Below are 23,251 nucleotides of genomic sequence, written 5' to 3' on the forward strand. Positions count from 1 at the left end.
TGCTGATGTTGCTTCCAGAGGCAGTTTGGAACTCTGTAGTGAGTGTTGCAACCGAGGACAGACAATTTTTATGGGCTTCGCGCTTCAGCACTCGGCAGTCCTGTTCTGTGAGCTTATGTGGCATACCACTTTGCGGCTGAGCCGTTGTTGCTCCTAGACGTTTCCACTTCACAATAACAGCACTTACAGTTGACCAGGGCAGCTCTAGCAGGGCAGAAATTTGACAAACTGACTTGTTGGAAAGGTGGCATCCTACATCACTGAGCTCTTCAGCACGGGCAATTCTACTGCCAATGTTTGTCTATGGAGATTGCATGGCTGTGTGCTCGATTTTATACACCTGTCAGCAACGGGTGTGGCTGAAAAATCTGAATCGGCTCATTTGAAGGGGTGTCCACATACTTGTGTACACTACACGTGGTTATTATTTGTTGTACATGTTAGTGTGTGTATCCATAGTGCCTCTGAATCTCTCAAGCATAGGAGTTCACTGATAGGGAGAGGGAAGGCAGGTTCAGTAGTCAGGTTACAAAACCAGCAGATTCCATCACCTCGGGTTGTTACTATTCCTGTCTCAGCCTGGGAGAGAGAGCTGTGTGTCACACTGCCCCCTTGTGGCTGTACTGGCTACATACTTCACCCTCGGCTCCTTGTGGCTGTACTGGCTACAGACTTCACTCTGGGCCTGATTGCGTAAGACTGCGTGGCGTATGAGTCATAACCATTGAGCGAGGATAGAGGGGAGGGGTAGGGGTGTGTGTGTGTGTGTGTGTGTGTGTGTGTGTGTGTGTGTGTGTGTGTGTGTGTGTGTGTGTGTGTGTGTGTGTGTGTGTGTGTGTGTGTGTGTGTGTGTGTGTGTGTGTGTGTGTGTGTGTGTGTGTGTGTGTGTGTGTGTGTGTGTGTGTGTGTGTGTGTCAAGGTGGAGGCTGGCTGGGCAGAGTGAGCAGCAGCGGAGGCGATGGACGATGGCATTAGGGCTTTCCCCTGTTTTTTTTTGTGGACTGGAGAAGAATCACTACCCAAGCAATAAGGCTTTAGTCACCCAGGGGAGAGGGTGTGGCTGTTCCATAAGTATGCCACTGCAGAGCAGGTCGCCTTGTTATGCCCCACATATTAAGGCTAATGAGTCTTAAGTGAATATTGACCCATATACTACAGCTGATTTCTCTAGCGAGACCTTCTGCCTTCTCTCATTGTTCAAGAGATCTTTTCCATTCTCTCAGTGGTTGTCACACAAGAAGCCCAGGCATGTTCTGCAGCTGTGGAAAGACAGAGTGCCACTGGCACTGGAGCACAGTGGACCTGGGGGGATACATTCAGAAAGGTCAACTGGCTACGACCATAGCACACTGTGGTTGAAATTAGGACATACCAGTTGAAGGAAAAGGAGAAACAGGAGTTGAAGAAGTAGGAGAGAAATGGGACTATATTAAGAAGGGTGACATGGTGAAATAATATGCACAAAAAGCTATGGTTAACACGTGATTTAAATGTATATCGTTTTATTTTGTATCAGCTTTCTGATACACCTTTCTGTAATGTTACAAAACTACAAACGGTGTGCGAGTGAGTCAGAGCTTCAGCACCAGGACCAGGTATGATTCAGGAGAGGGGTGGATGCGGGAGCGACAGGGCGGATGAAGAGGTTTGATCTGAGCGGTTATTGAGTCGTGTCCATGGATGATAAGGAAAACTGTCATAAAGGAATGGGAATAGCACGAAAACATAGGAGTGAGAATGAGTCTGTTCAAAGCAAGGGAACGACAGAGTCGGGATGAGAATGATTATGATACAATGATAACGTAATACGTTTTTTGGTTCTCTCTAGATCTTCAATTGGAGGGTGTTTGGTTGGTACCAAAGGCTACTAGGGTAATGGGCAACGCGGAGCAGTTGAGAATGATACTCTAGGAGGCTGGGAGCAAACATGTACAGTATATCAATACTACTTCGAGGTATTCATATTTATCAGTCATACGTTATTGATGCAGTATTCCTTTTTTATAAATGTATTTTTATCTCACTATCTTAGCTTTCCCAAATGATTGGGATTTGACAGAGTTGTGTGTCACCTTTGACATCATGTTACATTATCTGACTGTTCTGTTTCTGACCCCTTTCAATTCTAGATTGTTCTGTGTTTCCTATTTTTCCTCTCGTGTCTATACTGTGTGTCTCCCCCCCCTCTGTCTCTCTCTCCTCCCTCTAGAAGGCATAAGGCCCTACGTAGATGGACAGTCGCAGGGCCGAACTGGTCTGGTAGCTCAGGAGGGGGTTGACTGACACCATCTCCAGGTCCAGTGTGTACTCCAGGGGTCCCGTCACGGCCCGGGCTAAAACCAACATGGCGCTGATGTTGTTTATTTGCTGAGGGAGACACAGAGATGATAGTGAGGTTAGTCAGAGTCAGTCACACGACATTAGGCAGAAAAAGTGGGGGTTTGTTTGACTAATTTCTCCTCGTCTAAGAAGTCAAGAAACTTATCTAAGTGTTGTTACGATGCAAGGTCTCAAAACTGCAATATACAATACGTTTCTAGACCTCCACTGTCATCATAAATTCACTAGTCTATCATCATATATTCACAAAGTGGATAGGAGGGTGACTCAGGCTGGTGCTATACAAGGGTTGTTACACTATAGCTGTGCTCACTCTGATGTAGAAGTCTCCGTTGTCGTCTCCAGAGCGGATACGGAAGGTGTTGTAGGCCCCGGGGTAGACGCTGGTGGCCTGGATCTGAAAGATGTCTGAGGGGACGGAGCGTTCCGACGTGATGCTCATGTAGCGGTGGACGATAGAGAAGGGTAGGTCTCGACAGGCTGGCTTGGTCACAGGACAAACACAACGACTAGACACACAGGAGAGAAAAGTAGGTTTTAGTCCTCTGGAGAGAGACTGTATATGAGTTGTGTCGTAGTGGAAGTCACTTCCTGAAATTTGACCTCATGAACTAGATGGCTTAACGATTCACTTTTGATTCTGTTTCATTTAAACTAAAACAGAATATTTGTTCATCAATATTGTATATTTAGTGATGAATATGTCCTCTGAAATGCTCATGCCTCTAGATAAAATGTTCAAAAGAGTAGTTCATAACTCAACCAATAGAGGGGTATATTGCAATACAGAAGGAGCACTGGCGAACTATCCTCAAACCAAGACGGATTACATACAACTGTATTTGAACAGTGGCCATTTCCCCAAGTAATTTTCTGAAACCTTTTCATACAGCCAAAACAAGTTGAGGGAAATAAACCACTGTCCACACCTGTTATCAATTTAACACTTGTTTCCCTCTTCTAACAGCGTTCTAATTGTACTGGAACACGTTCAACTGAAAAGGGAACAGAATTGGACAGAAATATGGAAAAAGTAATTGGAGCAATCTTAGAAATAATGTGAGCTGTGCTCCATACAGAGTGAGGCTGATGATATGGACAGAGGTTGATCATGGGGGAAAAGATGTTTGTTTGAGTGTGTGTGTGTGTGAGTGTGAGTGTGAGTGTGAGTGTGTGTGTGTGTGTGTGTGTGTGTGTGTGTGTGTGTGTGTGTGTGTGTGTGTGTGAGAGAGAGTGTGTGTGCGTGTGAGAGTGTGTGTGCGTGTGTTTTAATAAATGTTCACTCACTTGTCAGTTATTTGGATGTAAGGGTCCTGACAGAGGTTGGTGTCCACACACTGATAGGCACCGTGGATATTCACACAGGTCTGTTCTTTAGTACACTGGTGCTCTCCGGTCTCACACTCATTTATATCTGGGGAGGAGAGGGATAGAGAAAAGGTTTGGGAAAGGGAAAATTCGAATACAATAGGACAGAATCGAAATGAATAGAATAGAAGCAAGTTGTCCACTAACGAGGACAACGAAAGAACACAGGTACAATTAGCTGACGTTGAAGTGAAAGACGGGCAAAAGGAGAACAGGTGGAGAGAGTGCTTACCCTGGCATAGTCGGGTGCCCAGCAGCTGGTAGCCTTCTGGGCACTGACAGGAGAACTTCCCGGGTTCATTGACACATTGGAACTGACACAGGTAACTGGAGTAGCTGCACTCGTCTATGTCTGCAGAACCAAGGAGGGAGAGAGAGGGGAACAGCGTTTCAGATCATAGCGCAGCTGTTTTAACCAAGAAAACAGACAGAGAGCTTTTAAATAATGCAAGAAAGAAAGAGATGGTTTTTATTTTCAGATCGTAGCACTGCGATTTTAATGGCACTATAGAGACAGACAGACGGACAGATCCGCTCACCATTGCAGGCGAAGCCGTCAGGCCCCAACTCGTAGCCCTGGTCACAGCGGCAGAGGAAGGTACCGTAGGTGTTATAACACCTCTGCTGACAGGGGGCGCCCATGTCACACTCATTCACATCTGGAAGGAGGAGGAAAGGGAGAAGTCTATCAGTATATATATGTTCTAACATCAGTCGGGATAGCGTGGGACCCTGTGTGTACTTTTGGCTGGTTGTGGCTATTAGTTTTGCCATGACTGTGTGTATACAGTATGCGGTATTGCGTGTGTGTGTCTGACCATGCCTTACCAATACAGGAGCGGTTGTTGCCGGCCAGCTGGAAGCCTGGTTCACACTGACAGGAGAAGGAGCCGGGGACGTTGACACAGCGATGCTGACAGTACCTGTACCTGCACTCATCAATATCTAACAACACAGATGGAAGGAGAGCATTCAGAAACAGTTCCAGAGAGAAAGAGGAGATTGCTTTGACCAACCAGGTTGTTATGTTAAAGGAGAATTTGATCCAAGGACTTGCCTGGTTAAATAGAGGTCAAATAACATGCTACAATGACTAAGCTGAACCACAACAATGCAGTGAGACCACAAACAGTGAGTTGGGTGTGACTCAGGCCAGGGGGTAGGCTGGTTAGAGAGAGTCCTATGGAGAGTACTATACATTCTTAGAAATAATGGTGCTATCTAGAACCTAAAAGGGTTATTCGGCTGTCCCCATAGGAGAACCCTTTGAAGAACCCTTTCTGGTTCCAGGTAGAACCATTTCCTCAGAGAGTTCTACACGGAACCCAAAAGAGTTCCTACGGGGACAGCCGAAAAACCCTTTTAGAACCCTTTTTAAGAGTATAGTGTGACTTACCAATGCACTCGGTGCCAACCTTGCGGTAACCATCAGGACACTGGCAGGTAAAGGCTCCAGGTGTGTTGATGCACTGCTGGCTGGGCTGGCAGTCGTGTTCATCTCTCTCACACTCATTCACGTCTGTGTGTGTGTGATATGGCAATGAAACACACTGTTTTAAGTAACATGGTAAGTTAATACATTTGATGCACCAACAGCTGAGAATTCCCCACATTGCTGAATCGTTATTCCTGTCTCATGCATTCCCCATCAACAACAACACCTACCACCCCGACCCCAAGGACAACAGGAAAAGCAGCTCTTTCACCACTCTCCGTCCCATAAAACTAAGAGCAGCTGTCCTCGTGAAATCTCCACATTCCAGTACCAGCTATCCACGTACACACACACGCACATTATCCCTCCCCTGTCTCACCCTCCAGCCGGTACTCACCCACACAGCTGTCTCCCTGGGGTTCGTAGCCCAGAGGACAGGGGTTGAAGGGCTCTCTGGCAGTGCTCTCCAGGTTGGTCCCAGGCTGGCTGGGGGGGTCCTGGGCTGGGATGACTGAGGCAGAGCGGGGGAGGCACAGGTAGCCCCCGTAGTGGTTGAAGCACTTCATCTCACCCTTACAGGCCTCCGGAATGGTCTCACACTCATTTATGTCTGACGGGAGAGAGGGAGAGACAGCGAGAGGCTGAAGGAAAAGGACTGAAAGACAGGAGTGGTTTCAAGTTGTAATGCTCTCACTCAGGACACGGACATGGGGACATGAGGATAAGCGAGATCCTCTACCTTTGCAGTGCTGAGTCTGGGAGTCCCATTGATACCCATCTGTGCATTCCTACAGATAGCAGGAAAGAGAGTCTCATGTACTGTATCATCCAAATAACCTTTCATGTATAGCTATTATATGCACTTTAAATCATGGCTGTCCACTGTCACACCAATAGGATGAGAGGGAGGAGGAGATGATGATACATAGTCATGAGCACAGAGAACAGGTCAGCGGAGGTCAACAGAAAAGAGAAGAGCAGCTGCAGTACAAAAAGGGGTCAAATCATCAGTCTGGTACATGGTGGGAGGGGGACGAAAAGATAGAAAGGTAGGAGAGAGGGGTTGAGAGAGTGAGAGAACGAGAGTCCTGGTTTGCACGCCGAAATACCCATCCTTACCGTGTAGGTGTCACTTTCTGTAGGTGGCTGTGAAATAGCACTGCGGAGGATCACAGACACACACAGGATGGACACACACACGCCCCGCATGCTCACGTACTGACTGGCAGATAGAACAGGATCACACGCGTTAACACGCAACACACACTGGCACAGCCGGCGGGTCACACAGGTAACGGCGCCTCAGGTCAGGATGAAAGAAGCTTCCGACTTGTTGTGGTGCTCAGAGCAGCTCAGTGGTATCTGTAGAGAGGGAAAGGGGAGAGAAAGCGAGACATAAAAGGGAGAAAGAGGGAGAGAGAGAAAGGGAGAAAGAGGGAGAGAGAGAAAGGGAGAGAGAGAAAGGGAGAAAGAGAAAGAGAGAAAGAGAGAGAGCGAGAGAGAGAGAGAGAGAGAGAGAGAGAGGGGGGATAGTTGGATAGTTAGATACTCTGGAGACTCATTAACCTGGGTTGAGAACACTTCAGAAAGAGAGAGAGAGTGATAGACTCAACAACCTGAGTGGTAAATCATCCACCTCGTAAACTTCTCATAACACTGAGCTGTGTGTTGACATCTTTTCTAAAGCCAGGCTCAGACACAGAGCAGAAGTCAAGTCAAACAAGAGACATGTGACATTATTTGCTAATCGAACATCTTTCCCCCTGAATCCCCACCAGTATTATGGAGAGGAAGTACGTCTCCCCCTGCTGGTGAAAGATAAATATAAGGATGTACTCCATCCATCAGCTAAAAATAAAGAAAAGTCAACAGCAAGGAAATGCTTTCATTATAGCTCTCCACACACAGCCATCTATTTCCCCAGACAGCCCCACTGTAACTGGGACTAGGAATACACACACACACACACACACACACACACACACACACACACACACACACACACACACACACACACACACACACACACACACACACACACACACACACACACACACACACACACACACACACACACACACACACACACACACACACACACACACACACACACCCATACACACACCACACACCCATACACACACCACACACACACAAGCCCGCTGGGACTTCACATTGAAAACTTGTGGAGGCTGAACCTGCAGTATAACAGAGTGGGTCACTAAACACAGTAACTCTGTAAGAGGTCCTACATCTCAGGGTATTATCTGTCAATTTCAAAACATTACTTTCCGTTTTCCCAGAAGGGTTTCTGCTCTGTTCATCCACCTACATCACTGTTACTAGTACCACATAATCCATTGTTGTCTTTATCTGAGCCTGGCATCATTCATCATCATGGCTAGTGTGTTAATCACTGAAGTACTGCATATGGAGGTGGAGAAGTATACAGACAGGGCTTTGCTGCCCATTTCAGGAGAACCCAACCATCCTCCGTGTAATGTTCTTGGCACGAGGAAGCACAGCTGTTTAAGTAGAACATGTACCTAGACAAATAAATCCTCAATTCCAGCTCCCCATTTCTGAGTAACCGTTGTTCGTGCAAAACCGTCAGCAGAGGCTCCAGACAGAATAGATGAAGAGGAAAGTTATAATCACTGCTTTCTTTATACGTGTACACACACACACACACACACACACACACACACACGTGCACATGCACGCACGCACACACACACACTTTAAATACTTTATTGAATCCACCAATCACATTACATCACAAAGGACTCAACCATTTCAAGAGTCACTCACGTGAACAAAAAGAGCTTCTCCTCCACACAGCCAGGCGGACCATAACTGCCGAAACAGAGAAGTACCTAGCTACATCTACTGTACATGCACACACCTACACACACACATACAAACCTCATGCCGAGTGTGTTGGGTATTATGCTAATTAACAAAAAAGAAGCCACAGAGTGACGTGCGTGACACACATAAATACTGTCTTACATCACACTCCACATGTAGCCTTACCTTCGCTCTGAAGCACCAAAACCAACAGCAAATGTTCCACTAAGTTCCCAGGACAAGTACCCACACAGTACACACAATGCACTTGTCACACAACTTCACAATCTTTCATACACTCACAAAAGTCTTATAGTGGGCCTTGCGTCATATCATCTTCAATAGGTCTGCATCATAAGCAGGAGGACACTTATATACAGCCCTGATAGGAAGACACGTCAGGATCCTTGTGTAGACACTGTGGTACTTTTACAGCCAGGGCGGGGGGGGATCTGACGTAAAACCACCAAAAAACGAAAACTGTCCGCCAGAGTCCACTCAGTCACCCAGGACTGTGGGCAGCAGGGAGATGTGGGTAGGTACTGCCCCGCCACCGCTGACCAGTGAGCACCAAGTGGTGTTTGGACCTCTGGAATGCCCGTGGCAAGGATGTGGGCTGCAGTTCCCAGTAGGGATACCCTACCATCAGTGTTTCCCAGAGTATCAGGTTCTGGGAAAGCCCCCCATGGTTCATGTAGGACAGCTGCTGCCAACCCTACAGCCTCTGGTCTCTGAGTGGGCGGATGGTTCGTCACTCTGACAGCCCTCCACAGGTCAACCACTGGTCTGTTCATTGTTTGTGGTTCTGGTAAAGACAAGCGTTGTTGAAGAAATATATGATTTCCTTGACTGTCATTGAAATGGAATTAAAGGAAAATGGGTAGCGTGACAAACTTGCCATTTAATTAACAGAAGTGTAGAACCACGTAGTTTACCATTTTTCACTGAAATATATATACAGTGGGGAGAACAAGTATTTGATACACTGCCGATTTTGCAGGTTTTCCTACTTACAAAGCATGTAGAGGTCTGTAATTTTTATCATAGGTACACTTCAACTGTGAGAGACGGAATCTAAAACAAAAATCCAGAAAATCACATTGTATGATTTTTAAGTAATTAATTTGCATTTTACTGCATGACATAAGTATTTGATCACCTACCAACCAGTAAGAATTCCGGCTCTCACAGACCTGTTAGTTTTTCTTTAAGAAGCCCTCCTGTTCTCCACTCATTACCTGTATTAACTGCACCTGTTTGAACTCGCTACCTGTATAAAAAACACCTGTCCACACACTCAATCAAACAGACTCCAACCTCTCCACAATGGCCAAGACCAGAGAGCTGTGTAAGGACATCAGGGATAAAATTGTAGACCTGCACAAGGCTGGGATGGGCTACAGGACAATAGGCAAGCAGCTTGGTGAGAAGGCAACAACTGTTGGCGCAATTATTAGAAAATAGAAGAAAATAGAAGAAGTTCAAGATGATGGTCAATCACCCTCGGTCTGGGGCTCCATGCAAGATCTCACCTCGTGGGGCATCAATGATCATGAGGAAGGTGAGGGATAAGCCCAGAACTACACGGCAGGACCTGGTCAATGACCTGAAGAGAGCTGGGACCACAGTCTCAAAGAAAACCATTAGTAACACACTACGCCGTCATGGATTAAAATCCTGCAGCGCACACAAGGTCCCCCTGCTCAAGCAGGCGCATGTCCAGGCCCGTCTGAAGTTTGCCAATGACCATCTGGATGATCCAGAGGAGGAATGGGAGAAGGTCATGTGGTCTGATGATTCAAAAATAGAGCTTTTTGGTCTAAACTCCACTCGCCGTCCTCCAAACAACAATGGTCATTATGGCCAAACAGTTCTATTTTTGTTTCATCAGACCAGAGTACATTTCTCCAAAAAGTACAATCTTTGTTCCCATGAGCAGTTGCAAATCGTAGTCTGGCTTTTTTATGGCGGTTTTGGAGCGGTGGCTTCTTCCTTGCTGTCATATAGGACTCGTTTTACTGTGGATATAGATACTTTTGTACCTGTTTCCTCCAGCATCTTCACATGGTCCTTTACTGTTGTTATGGGATTGATTTGCACTTTTCGCACCACAGTACATTCATCTCTAGGAGACAGAACGCGTCTCCTTCCTGAGCGGTATGACGGTTGCGTGGTCCCATGGTGTTTATACTTGCGTACTATTGTTTGTAAAGATGAACGTGGTACCTTCAGGCATTTGGAAATTGTTGCCAAGGATGAACCAGACTTGTGGAGGTCTACAATTTTTTTTCTAAGGTCTTGGCTGATTTATTTTTGATTTTCCCATGATGTCAAGCAAAGAGGCACTGAGTTTGAAGGCAGGCCTTGAAATACATCCCCTGTTACACCTACAATTAACTCAAATTATGTCAATTAGCCTATCAGAAGCTTCTAAAGCCATGACATAATTTTCTGGACATTTCCAAGCTGTTTATATGCACAGTCAACTTAGTGTTTGTAAACTTCTGATCCACTGGGAATGTGATACAATTTCTTTGCTTTTTAATGCGTTTGAGCCAATCAGTTGTGTTGTGACAAGTTAGAGGTGGAATACAGAAGATAAACCTATTTGGTAAAAGACCAAGTCCATATTATGGCAAAAACAGTCCAAATAAGCAAAGAGAAACGACAGTCCATCATTACTTTAAGACATGAAGGTCAGTCAATGCGGAAAAATTAAAGAACTTCGAAGTGCAAGTCGCAAAAATCATCAAGCGCTATGATGAAACTGGCTCTCATGAGGACCGCCACAGGAAAGGAAGACCCAGTTACCTCTGCTGCAGAGGACAAGTTCATTAGAGTTACCAGCCTCAGAAATTGCAGCCCAAATAGATGCTAAGAAGAGACTTGCTTAGGGCCAAGAAACACGAACAATGGACATTAGACCGGTGGAAATATGTCCTTTGGTCTGATGGGTCTAAATTTGAGAATTTTGGGTCCAACCGCCGGGTTTTTGTGAGAAGCAGATTGGGTGAACGGATGATCTCCACGTGTGTAGTTCCCACCGTGAAGCATGGAGGAGGCGGTGTGATGGGCTTTGCTGGTCACACTGTCATTGATTAATTTAGAATTCAAGGCATAATTAACCAGCATGGCTAGCAATACACCATCCAATCTGGTTTGCGCTTAGTGGGACTATCTTTTGTTTTTCAACAGGACAATGACCCAACACACCTCCAGGCTGTGTAAGGGCTATTTGGCCAAGAAGGAGAGTGATGGATTGCTGCATCAGATGACCTGGCCTCCACAATCATCCGACCTCAACCCAATTGAGATGGTTAAGGATGAGTTGGACCGCAGAGTGAAGAAAAAGCAGCCAACAAGTGCTCAGCATATGTGCGAACTCCTTCAAGACTGTTGGAAAAGCATTCCAAGTGAACCTGGTTGAGAAAATGCCAAGAGTGTGCAAAGCTGTCATCAAGGCAAAGGATGGCTACTTTGATTAATCAAAATATAAAACATATTAAAAATATAACACTTTTTTGGTTACTACATGATTCCATATGTGCTATTTCATAGTTTTAATGTCTTCACTATTATCCACAATGTAGAAAATAGTAAAAATAAAGAAAAACCCTTGAATGAGTAGGTGTGTCCAAACTTTTGACTGGTACTGTGTATACATTACCGTTCAAAAGTTTGGGGTCACTTAGAAATGTCCTTGTTATTGAATGAAGAGCACATTTTTTGTCCATTAAAATAACATCAAATTGATCAAAAATACAGTGTCGACATTGTTAATGTTGTAAATGACTATTGTAGCTGGAACTGGCAGATTGTTTATGAAATATCTACATAGGCGTACAGAGGCCCATTATCACCAACCATCACTCTTGTGTTCCAATGGCACGTTGTGTTAGCTAATCCAAGTTTACCATTTTAAAAGGCTAATTGATCATTAGAAAACCATTTTGTAATTATGTTAGCACAGCTGGAAACTGTTCTGATTAAAGAAGCAATAAAACGGTCCTTCTTTAGACTAGTTGAGTATCTGGAGCATCAGCATTTGTGGGTTTGATTACAGGCTCAAAATGGCCAGAAACAAAGACCTTTCTTCTGAAACTCATCAGTCTATTCTTGTTCTGAGAAATGAAGGCTATTCCATGCGAGAAATTGCCAAGAAACTGAAGATCTCGTACAACGCTGTGTACTATTCCCTTCACAGAACAGCGCAAACTGGCTCGAACCAGAATAGAAAGAGGAGTTGGAGGCCCCGGTGCACAACTGAGCAAGAGGACAAGTACATTATAGTGTTTAATTTGAGAAACAGACGCCTCACAAGACCTCAACTGGCAGCTTCATTAAATAGTACACGCAAAACACCAGTCTCAACGTCAACATTGAAGAGGCGACTCCGGGATGCTGGCCTTCTAGGTAGAGTAGCAAAGAAAAAGCCAAATCTCAGACTTGCCCATCTTAATATTTTATTTTTATTGGCCAAAGAACACAGACACTGGACAGAGGAACTCTGCCTAGAAGGCTAGCATCCCGGAGGAGTCGCCTCTTCACTTTTGAAGTAGAGACTGGTGTTTTGCGGGATTTGCAGATTGGCCTAGCCAATCGGGTGATTGTGGAGGCCAGGTCATCTGACGCAGCACTCCAACACTCTCCTTCTTGGTCAAATAGCCTGTACACAGCCTGGAGGTGTGTTGGGTCATTGTCCTGTTGAAAAACAAATGATAGTCCCACTAAGCGCAAACCAGATGGGATGGCGCATCGCTGCATAATGATGCGGTAGCTATGCAGGTTAAGTGTGCCTTGCATTCTAAATAAATCACAGACAGTGTCACCAGCAAAACACCCCAACACCATCACACCTCATCCTCCATGCTTCACGGCGGGAACCACACATGCGGAGATCATCCGTTCACCTACTATGCGTCTCACAAAGACACGGCGGTTGGAACCAAAAGACAGATTTCCACTGGTCTAATGTCCAATGCTCACGTTTCTTGGCCCAAGCAAGTCTCTTCTTCTTATTGGTGTCCTTTAGTATTGGTTTCTTTGCAGCAATTCGAACATGAAGGCCTGATTCACGCAGTCTCCTCTAAACAGTTGATGTTGCGATGTGTCTGTTACTTGAACTCTGCGAAGCATTTATTTTGGCTGCAATTTCTGAGACTGGTAACTCTAATGAACTTGTCCTCTGCAGCAGAAGTAACTGGGTCTTCCTTTCCTGTGGTGGTCCTCATGAGAAACCGTTTCATCATAGCGCTTGATGGTTTTTGCGACTTGCACTTGAAGAAACTTTCAAAGTTCTTGAAATTTTCTGCATTGACTGACCTTCATGTCTTAAAATCGTTTCTCTTTGCTTATTTGAGCCATAAAATGTATACCACCCCTAACTTGTCACAACACAACTGATTGGCTCAAATCAATCAATCAATCAAATTAAATTATAAAGCCCTTATTACATGAGCTGATGTCACAAAGTGCTGTACAGAAACCCAGCCTGAAACCCCAAACAGCAAGCAATGCAGGTGTAGAAGCATTAACCTCTACAGGATCGGTGTCCCCCCGCGGGATGGTTGAGCTAACGTAGGCTAATGTGATTAGCATGAGGTTGTAAGTAACAATAACATTTCCCAGGACATAGACAAATCTGATATGGGCAGAAAGCTTAAATTCTTGTTAATCTAACTGCACTGTCCAAATTACAGTAGCTATACCATGCTATTGTTTGAGAAGAGTGCACAGTTATGAACTTCAAAATGTATCAATAAACCAGTTAGGCACATTTGGGCAGACTTGATACAACATTTTGAACAGAAATGCAATGGTTCATCGAACCAGTCTAAAACGTTGCACATACACTGCTCCCATCTAGTGTCCAAAATCGACATTGCGCCTAACCTGAAATAGTACATTGTGACCTTTCTCTTTCATTTCAAAGATAATGGAACAAAAAATTAACAAAGAAACACGTTTTTTTCTTTGTTTTATCTTTTACCAGATCTAATGTGTTACATTATCCAACATTAGTTTCACATTTCCACAAACTTCAAAGTGTTCCCTTTCAAATGGTATCAAGAATATGCATATCCTTGCTTCAGGTCCTGAGCTACAGGCAGTTAGATTTGGGTATGTAATTTTAAGCGAAAAGGAAAGAAAGAAATTCCACAACTTAACTTTTCACAGGGCACACCTGTTAATTGAAATGCATGAAGCTGGTTGAGAAAATGCCAAGAGTGTGCAAAGCTGTCATCAAGGCAAAGGGTGGCTACTTTTAAGAATCTCAAATATAAAAAATATATTTGATTTGCTTAACACTTTTTTGGTTACTACATGATTCCATGTGTGTTATTTCATAGTTTTGATGTCTTCACTATTATTCTACAATGTAGAAAATAGTAAAAAAATAAAAATAAAAATAAAACATTGAATGAATAGGTGTGTCCAAACCTTTGACTGGTACTGTACATATATATACAGTGCCCTCGGAAAGTATTCAGACTCCTTTACTTTTTCCACATTTTGTTAGGTTACAGCCTTATTCTAAAATTGATTAACTGGTTTATTTTCCCTCATCAATCTACACAAAATACCCCATAATGACAAAGCAAAAACAGGTTTTTAGAAATGTTGGCTAATTTATTATAAATATAAAAACTTTAATATTACATTTACATAAGTATTCGGACCCTTTAGTCAGTACTTTGTTGAAGCATCTTTGGCAGTAATTACAGCCTCGAGTCTTCTTGGGTATGACGCTACAAGCTTGGCACACCTGTATTTGGGGAGTTTCTCCCATTCTTCTCTACAGATCCTCTCAAGCTCTGTCAGGTTGGATGGGGAGCATTGCTGCACAGCTATTTTCAGGTCTCTCCAGAGATGTTCAATCAGGTTTAACTCCGGGCTCTGGCTTGGCCACTCAAGGACATTCAGAGACTTGTCCCGAAGCCACTCCTGCGTTGTCTTGGCTGTGTGCTTAGGGTCGTTGTCCTGTTGTAGGTGAACCTTCGCCCCAGTCTGAGGTCCTGAGCGCTCTGGAGCAGGTTTTCATCAAGGATCTCTCTGTACTTTGCGCCTTCCACTGTCCATTGCGCCTGCCACTGAAAAACATCCCCACAGCATGATTCTTCAACCACCATGCTCCACTGTAGGGATGGTGCCAGGTTCCTCCAGACGTAACGCTTGGCATTCAGGCCAAAGAGTTCAATCTTGGTTTCATCAGACCAGAGAATGTTGTTTCTCATAGTCTGGGAGTCTTTATTTGCCTTTTGGCAAACTCCAAGCGGGCTGTCATGTGCCTTTTACTAGGAGTTGCTTCCGTCTGGCCACTCTATCATAAAGGCCTAATTAGTTCAGTGCTGCAAAGATGGTTGTCCTTCTGGAAGGTTATCCCATCTCCACAGAGGAACTCTAGAGCTCTGTCAGAGTGACCATCGGGTTCTTGGTCACCTCCCTGACCAAGACCCTTCTCCCCCGATTCCTGTTTGGCCGGGTGTTCAGCTCTAGGAAGAGTCTTGGTGGTTCCAAACTTCTTCCATTTAAGAATGACGGAGGCCACTGTGTTCTTGGGGACCTTCAACACTGCAGACATTTCTTGGTACCCTTCACCAGATCTGTGCCTCGACACAATCCTGTTTCGGAGCTCTACGAACAATTCCTTCGACCTCAAGGCTTGGTTTTTGCTCTGACATGCACTGTCAACTGTGGGACCTGATATAGACAGGTGTGTGCCTTTCCAAATCATGTCCAATCAATTGAATTTACCACAGGTGGACTACAATCAAGTTGTAGAAACAACTCAATGATGATCAATGGAAACAGGATGCACTGGAGCTCAATTTCGAGGTCTCATAGCAAAGGGTCTGAATTCTTATGTAAATAAGATGTTTCTGTTTAAACCTGTTTTCGCTTTGTCATTATGAGTTATTGTGTGTAGCTTGCTGAGGATCTTTTTGTATTTAATACATTTTAGAGTAAGGCAGTAATGTAAAAAATGTGTGGAAAAAGTCAAGGGGTCTGGAAACTTTCCGAAGGCACTGTATATGGCCTTGTCTTTACTTGGTTTGAACAAGGAATCCAACTACTCTTGGGGGACAATGTGATGTCTTTAATTGGCCCAGGTGCTTACTTACTTACTGGCATCAGTAGTATGTTAACACGTGCAACAGGAGGCATCACTCTCCCTGAATCCACACCATCAGCAGAATGACTAAGCAAAATATCCGCAGGGTCAAAAAGAAATGACCTCTTGGGGACTAGGCAAAACACACAGCGAGACCACACACACAGTTATACACACATACATCTACACACACACACACACACACACACACCGGTGGGAGAGCCAACCAGAGATGGTCCTGTCTTGAGATGTGCATACTGTACGTAGCCAGCTTTGTTCCGTTCTGCTCAGTAGCGCATGGATCTGCTCTCTCTCTAACATGGTGGCCCGGTGGGCTCAAGTTGTGCTCTGCTCCCCTCGCTGCACTGAACCTGCCACCCAGAGGCCAGAACTTCTTACATGTGATACCACTGAACTCCTGTGACGGGAGATTTCTCTCACATTGCCGGACAGTAGCTCTGCAGAAAAACACATAACAGTTCCCCATGGAGTTAGCCTTTTGTCCCATTAGCACAGGGCTGCTTTCTGCTGGTGAGTACACTGCTGTAGTAAACGGATGAGGTGAGGCGTGCCGAAGGCAGGAGATAATGGACACAGGGTGGGTCAGAGGGGGGAGTTTGGTCCTCTGGGGTGCAACTCTCTGACCCTCCTTGGCATGCTTCTGCGCTTTCCCCTGAATCACTGTAGTCATTCCAGCCTTATGCAGGCCTATGAATGGACTATTCTTTCTGTCAAATGTTAGTTATTAAGAGTATATAAACACAGCTATAAAATGGGGCCCTGCTCTGCACAAAAGTGGTACGTATGTAACGGAAAGGGAAGGCAGTGTCCTGCACTGTGATGGTGTGTGTATATAGGAGTGAGGGTGTATTCAGGGTGTGTTTAGTGCACCTGTCTCTCTAGTTTGATGTGGATGTCTTAGTGTGACCATATGGTAAAGAAGGCCTGGCTGCTCTTCCTCACACTAAAGCAAGACTTTCCCGACAAACAAATCCTGAACTTAAGGTTCTCTCTTAACTGACCATGTGTCTGGCAGGATTTGTCATGCAAAAGGTTCGCAGGGGATATTAATAGACTTGCGATTGTGACATTAAATAGTTGTGAAATAGTAGTTGGATCTGTAAGAGAGTTTTGTAATACATTTCCATTTACAAATACATCTACTATCTTACACATGCTCTCTGTCCCTCCCTCCCACTCCCTCTCTCCCTCTCTAACACACACACATACACAAGCGCAGGGCCTTGCCACCTCAGCTCTTGTAAGGATTCAACTGCAGCTGTGGAGGTTGAGAGGAGAGAATCGTATAACTGTGACGTGTCCACCCCCTCCAGGAGCAAACAGAGGGTAAGAGGCATTACACACTTTTTTTCCTTTTCTTTGTGACACACACACTTGGTTACTCACTCGCAAACACTCTCGTAGACACACACAACCCCCCTCGCTCTTTCAAACCTGCACACACTGTCATTGTCAAACATGGTGAACTCACAGACAAGTCTTCTTTCCTGTGTGAAATCTTCTTCTTCTTGCTATCTTCAGGTCCCTAGTTTGTGTCCCTGTTGCTCTGTGCTCGATGTGCTGTTCTAGTCCGCTGGTGGTGTTAGTCCCTGGTGTGTTGTGAGCGTGGAGAGCTGAAGTGGTCCTTCTGTCTGTCCTGCTCCTGCCTCTATGGCCCTGAGAGAGTGAGTGGGGAGATCGACAGCTGGAGCAGCTGAATGCATGCAGGGGAGGGAGAGAGAAAAAGAGAGTGGGAGAGAGGAGAGGACAGCCCATTTCTACCCCCACTCTGGCCCCCTGCACTGCCATCCTCCACCCGACCCCCCTCCCTGACCCCCCAGGATGCAAATTCCTGGTCTGCGGCCCAAATTCCCAAATTCCAAATCTGTCCAAATCACAGGCGGAACAACAACTTACATAGATTCACACACATACTCCCACCTCCCCCCCTGTTCCCCCACTCACTGGTCACGCAACGCACCTGGTTTCATTTCAAATCACCCTTCACAGCTCCACAACTCACTCCCCCACCTATCTATCCTTACCTCCCCCATCTTTTTCTCTCTTTCTGTACAGCCACTTAGTTTCCTTCACTCCCGTCCAATCTGACACAGACAGATATTTATAGCTTGGGAGAGAAGTTGGTGGAATGTGGACAAAAAAAATTGCGAAGGAGAGAGGGAAAGAGACAAGCCCTCTTGGAAAAGTGGTTAGCTTTTCTAACTACCAATAAATATTTAAACTAGAGGTCCTTTCTGGATGACATACAGAGACAGACATGTTTATATGTAAAAGCATGGAAAGAGTGACTCTGAAGTAATCATCCATTTCTTCAAGCAGTTTTGTTGTAACTACAGTACTACTACTTTGGCAACACATTATCCCTTCTAACAATTACATGAAAGCTGTGTACTCCAGGACAGCTCTACTACTGTATACAGACAGAGAAATATGTTAATCCTTTTTACAATATTATTATCTAAGTGTCTAAATTGTTAGTTATAATTTCAAATTCCTAGTTGACATGGAAATGAGCAGTGTCATTATTGTCATTACACACACCTAATCATGGGTTGCTTGTGTGTGGGGGGTGAGAGCTGTCGTCGCAGGAGACATCACTGTCAGAAATCCCCAACCCTCCCCCAGCTGACAAATTGCGCCCCCTCCCGTTGCTGCTACCCAACCCCCAGCGGCCACACACAGACACAATTCACTACGGTCTTCTCATTTCATAATCCACTCTAATTCACTTAGGCTTCATTTTACTATGCAGATGCATTCCCAATATAGTCATTACCAATATTCATTCATCCATACTGGGGTGTATGAGATTCTAACCACTTTCTTGGCATGTTAAAACTGTGAAAGATCTAAGCGTTATATTAAACCAAAAGGGTCCCAACACCTGCAGCTGCCGTCGGTTTTTAAATCGTAGTACTTTGCATCTGACATTGTAACACAAACAAGCACTCACAACATATGCCCAAATACACACCTTATCTCCTTCACAGATCTGCAATACAATCAGCACAGAGACACCGTCAGTATAAAATGAGTTGACTTTATTTACAATAAAAATGAGGTGATATACATGATGACGTCGCAAAGTAGGTCGTCCGAAGAGACAGAGGGGGGAAAAAACTGCATAACGGCACGAAGGACGGAGAAATGTGGGCACTGGCATTAGAGGAGGAAGACATCTGACAGAGAGAGCGGAGGATTTACATGATGACTGCAGACAGAAAGAGGGAAAGAAGACATGACTCCGATATAAAAGAGGACAGAAAGCTCCGAGTAGATAGTTGAGCGAGGTCTACGTCTCAGTCATGGTACATTTTGAGGATGCAGCTTTTTATCACTCCCATGTACCTGTCCCACACCACCTGGTGTCTGAGAGAGAGGAGGAAGAGAGAAGGCTCAAGACAAATTCTCATTATGAGAACTGGCCAAGGTTCATAATATGGAGCGATCTTTGTTAATTCACTTTAAGGAGAGGCCTATGTTTTAATATGGTTGTCCGATGAATATGTCTTTGCTGAGTGTGTCGTGGTGCAGGGTTGTGTAAACCGTTAACTACATTCCAGAGTGGCTGCTCGAGAAACAAGGTAACTATAGTTTAAAGAAACGTGGAGGAAGATGCAGTGACACCCACTGGTGACAACTGGGATGTGAATATGAAGAAAAACATAAAACAGCCTATGTGACCTTGATGAGTGCCAGACAGCACAATATGTATAACAATTATATTATACTCACTTGAATGTGTCGAGTACGTGTGCAGAGTTAGTGTAGTGAGTGAGGTAGAGCCTCATGTCTCCTGCTGTCCATTTGTCTGACCGACACGGCTCAATAAACTGGCAGGGAGGGAGGTGGAAAGATGACATCACAGTCTCATGGGTAGCAGAAATGTCTGTAGACCTTATTGGCCTCATAACCCAGAGCCAGTGTTGAATATAGAGACGAAAGATGTACTACTACACTACTAATGATTTATAAATGTACCTTTTCCACCAGATCAATGAAGAAGTCTCTGACTTCTTTTGTGTTGGTTAGTTTGGCAGCAATGTTGACAAGGCCTCTGGAGAGATTCTTTGGCGAAAATAGAGAGAAGAGTTTGTTTCAAATATTTATCAAATAATTAAAAGCTTTTTTATACTGCAGTTTAGAAATAATTCAACTCAAGTGAACTGATTGAATTAGACAATGTACGTGCACATTTGACCCCATATAACCATGGTTACCACACTTACTATTGACTGATTTACAGATTGTTGTGGTAGGCTGGACATCACCTATGAAACTGGGTGGACTGTTTTAGCTCTAGCAGCCATGTTGGATAAATACAAGCATGTGTTGTCACTCACCTTGAAGTTGGCTTCCATCTCATTAAATGCTTTGGTCTTCCCCCGGAGAGCCGTGCACACCAAACTGAGTGGAGCAGAGGGGACGGGAGAAAGGGCATGAGGGATCTTACCAAATATTATCATTCGTAATAATAGAACACACATGATATGGAGAGAAATAAAAAATCTTTGTGAATTCTTAACAGGAACTTAAAGAAAACCAATCAATAAGACACATCAGGCGATCAATAACAAATCAACCACACTCTCATGCCTCTTGTGCTGGTCCAGCAGATCCCTGTCAGTGATTAAAATCTTCAGTTCTTTTAGATCTTGTAAGAACTCCTTCTCAAGATCCACGTCCATGTCTTCCACCATGTTATCTGAGAACACAAAACTACTTCAGACCTCTGATGTTGCCATATTATATTACAGTGCTGGGATCGTATAATTGTTTGCAGAACTTCAATTATAATGCGGGTTTCATAAGGAATCAGGACTGATTGCACTGCACAACTGCAGATCTGATAGACCAGGGACTCACCCAATGCTCCCACAGTCCAGTTGCTGATGAGCTGCCCTGCACAGAAGGCAAAGTCCTGGAATGTAAGATAGTGCAGCTTCTTCTTCCCTGTCTCAAAGCGATTATTGGCAAAGAAAACGATGGCAGCGTAATCCCTGAGAAGAGGAGACACAGGGGAGTTTTATAAAAATAAAAATAAATAGATACAAGATTGAAATTCCACTATTTTCTACACTTACCTGGCCAGCTTGTCAGAGAGAAAGAAGTGCTGACGAATGTTCTCCACCAGGGGTCCCTTCAGTTCCTCCACAACTTTGAATACACGCTTGAAGTTATCAAACTAGGAGAAAAAGGTGATCATTCAGAAAAGTCCACATGTAGAAAAACAGTTACATTTGGCCTTAAAATTGCAGTGTCTAGAGCTCTGTAGCTCATAGAATCTGTACAGGCAGGACAGTTTCACTAATGTTACAGGTCAGAGATATAGTCATTGTTATTGGGAGAGTCCGTCTTAGGTTTTTGCTACCTGCCGCCTGCAGCTCTTCAGTGTGACACCAGTCTTTGCACTGACGTCATCAAGGTCCTTCTTGGTCCCCTTTGAGAGCTTCTTCCCAAGGACCTCTCGCACAAACACGCTATCGAACGCATAGTACCTTTACACAGAGGAGAGACAGATTAGGTGACGTTTAATGCAGAGGAAGATACGATATAAAAATGTGTATCAGGAGTTGGTAGAGCACCTCTCTATGAGCATGGCCTGGCGATGAGGTGGGATCTGGAACAACAACTGATTGGCCAGCTTGACAGGGCTGTGTAGGAGGCGCTCACACATCTGGAAGGTTCTGTACTGGTCCATGGTGTCACTGTGCAGAACCTCAGCACTGGCCTCACACCCCTCCCATACCCCTCCCTCCATACGAACCTTCACTGCACCATTCACTGAGGATGGGGCAGAAAAGTAACAGGATTCACGGTTTACGTCATAGAGAATTTGATTAAATAACTTTGATGGATGACTGTGTCTAGTATATCTATGTGTGTGAGTTGGTTAATGTTGTGGCCCAAACCTGTGTAGCCATCCAGCCATAACTGATAGACTTCCTCATCCATAATGGTGGTGTTAACCACAAACACATCAAGTTCAACTGACATCTATGCAGAAACAAGAAAAATTGTTTTAATAAGCTTCAAAGTTTTCATTTAACTTGTCACAATACCTGTGGAATATCATTAACCATAACTACTATACTAAGTTATCTAGTCAAGGTAGCTAGCTACTTATTATATTAACCAAAGTTACATACATTATCTGACTAAACAAGAAGATACTTACCCTTTTAAATTATAGTTCCAATATTCTATATTGTTATACTGCACGTTTTATTAAACTAAGAGTAATAATCCATAGGCTGTCCAAAATTGGTAAATGAACGTTGGTTAAGGTGGCTAGTGAGTTGACCAGCGATTATCACCCAAGATAAAACAGGTGAAATATGAATTAGTATCTAAAAACATATCGAATAATAACTTCATATAAAATATATATTTACTACAGGAGACATTTCCATCCGTTGCTAATGCTGTAGTGATGCCCTTTAAAAAAAAAAATACACGACAGAAAAGACCTGTCAACAACAGACTCGCTTCCATGCAGCTGAGCACTTCCGTGTTTTGTCACGCAGATGGAGTCGTAAATTCTTCTTCTTCGGTGGAGTTTAACGTCGGTTGGCATCCAATATGTACATTGCCGCCCCCAAAGGAACTATAGTCTACATCCTTCAATGTTCCCTAAAAAAACGTCACTGAGCAAATGTTAGGTCTGCTGAGAGCAAACTTGAACGTTGTGAAAATTCTGTGCAACTTCCAGCGCACGTTTACTGTGAACCATGCGGCTGTACCCACTTTAAATTACAGTTTTAACAGTGGCCAAGTAGGCTACTGTGGCTATTTGATCACAATGTAGGCCTAACAGAGTGGCCTAAAATAATAAACAATGGAGAAAATGCATCCCATAACATTTTAACATAGAAATAGCTGTTCTATCATTCAGCCTACAGTAGCAGCCAATGTGTGTCGTTCAATGTAGGACTACATTCCATGAGACTTTTGAGAGAGAAAAAACATGCAGGGCTTGACATTAACCTTTATCCACTTGTCCTTCAGACAAGGAGGTGACTGAAAATGTTTGTGTTGTTTGATGCAAGAAACCACTTTACAAACTAAAATACATTATTCCCATACCATTATTACAGAGAATCAGACAAATTATTCTACCCTCT

The 23,251-nt window shown here is 44.3% G+C and overlaps 2 protein-coding genes across 3 annotated transcripts; both read right to left on the reverse strand.

The window, feature by feature from the left end:
- Positions 1 to 1,485: 1,485 nt before the first annotated feature.
- LOC139574266 (EGF-containing fibulin-like extracellular matrix protein 2) lies at positions 1,486 to 17,800 on the reverse strand. Of its 2 annotated transcripts, XM_071398680.1 has the most exons (11): positions 17,599 to 17,800; positions 6,263 to 6,505; positions 5,883 to 5,931; positions 5,541 to 5,753; positions 5,105 to 5,227; positions 4,537 to 4,653; positions 4,248 to 4,367; positions 3,941 to 4,060; positions 3,628 to 3,754; positions 2,654 to 2,849; positions 1,486 to 2,367 (listed from the first exon to the last, which is right to left on the reverse strand). In XM_071398680.1, the coding sequence occupies exons 2-11, from the start codon at positions 6,350 to 6,352 to the stop codon at positions 2,206 to 2,208; spliced, it is 1,317 nt and encodes a 438-aa protein (XP_071254781.1). In that variant the 5' UTR covers positions 6,353 to 6,505; positions 17,599 to 17,800; the 3' UTR covers positions 1,486 to 2,205. The 2 variants fall into 2 exon arrangements, with proteins under 2 accessions (XP_071254781.1, XP_071254782.1); XM_071398681.1 differs by lacking the exon at positions 17,599 to 17,800 and having other exon boundaries at positions 6,363 to 6,489.
- A 1,347-nt stretch (positions 17,801 to 19,147) lies between these two features.
- On the reverse strand, positions 19,148 to 22,682 carry LOC139574267 (acidic fibroblast growth factor intracellular-binding protein B-like). Its single transcript, XM_071398682.1, has 11 exons — positions 22,306 to 22,682; positions 22,040 to 22,124; positions 21,713 to 21,911; positions 21,499 to 21,625; positions 21,212 to 21,312; positions 20,994 to 21,127; positions 20,724 to 20,832; positions 20,471 to 20,534; positions 20,109 to 20,195; positions 19,863 to 19,960; positions 19,148 to 19,496 (listed from the first exon to the last, which is right to left on the reverse strand). Exons 2-11 carry the CDS (start codon positions 22,122 to 22,124, stop codon positions 19,427 to 19,429), a joined length of 1,074 nt encoding a protein of 357 aa, XP_071254783.1. The 5' UTR covers positions 22,306 to 22,682; the 3' UTR covers positions 19,148 to 19,426.
- Positions 22,683 to 23,251: the final 569 nt, after the last annotated feature.

The sequence above is a fragment of the Salvelinus alpinus genome, chromosome 4 (genome assembly GCF_045679555.1).
Source record: "Salvelinus alpinus chromosome 4, SLU_Salpinus.1, whole genome shotgun sequence".
In the NCBI taxonomy this organism is placed as follows: domain Eukaryota; kingdom Metazoa; phylum Chordata; class Actinopteri; order Salmoniformes; family Salmonidae; genus Salvelinus; species Salvelinus alpinus.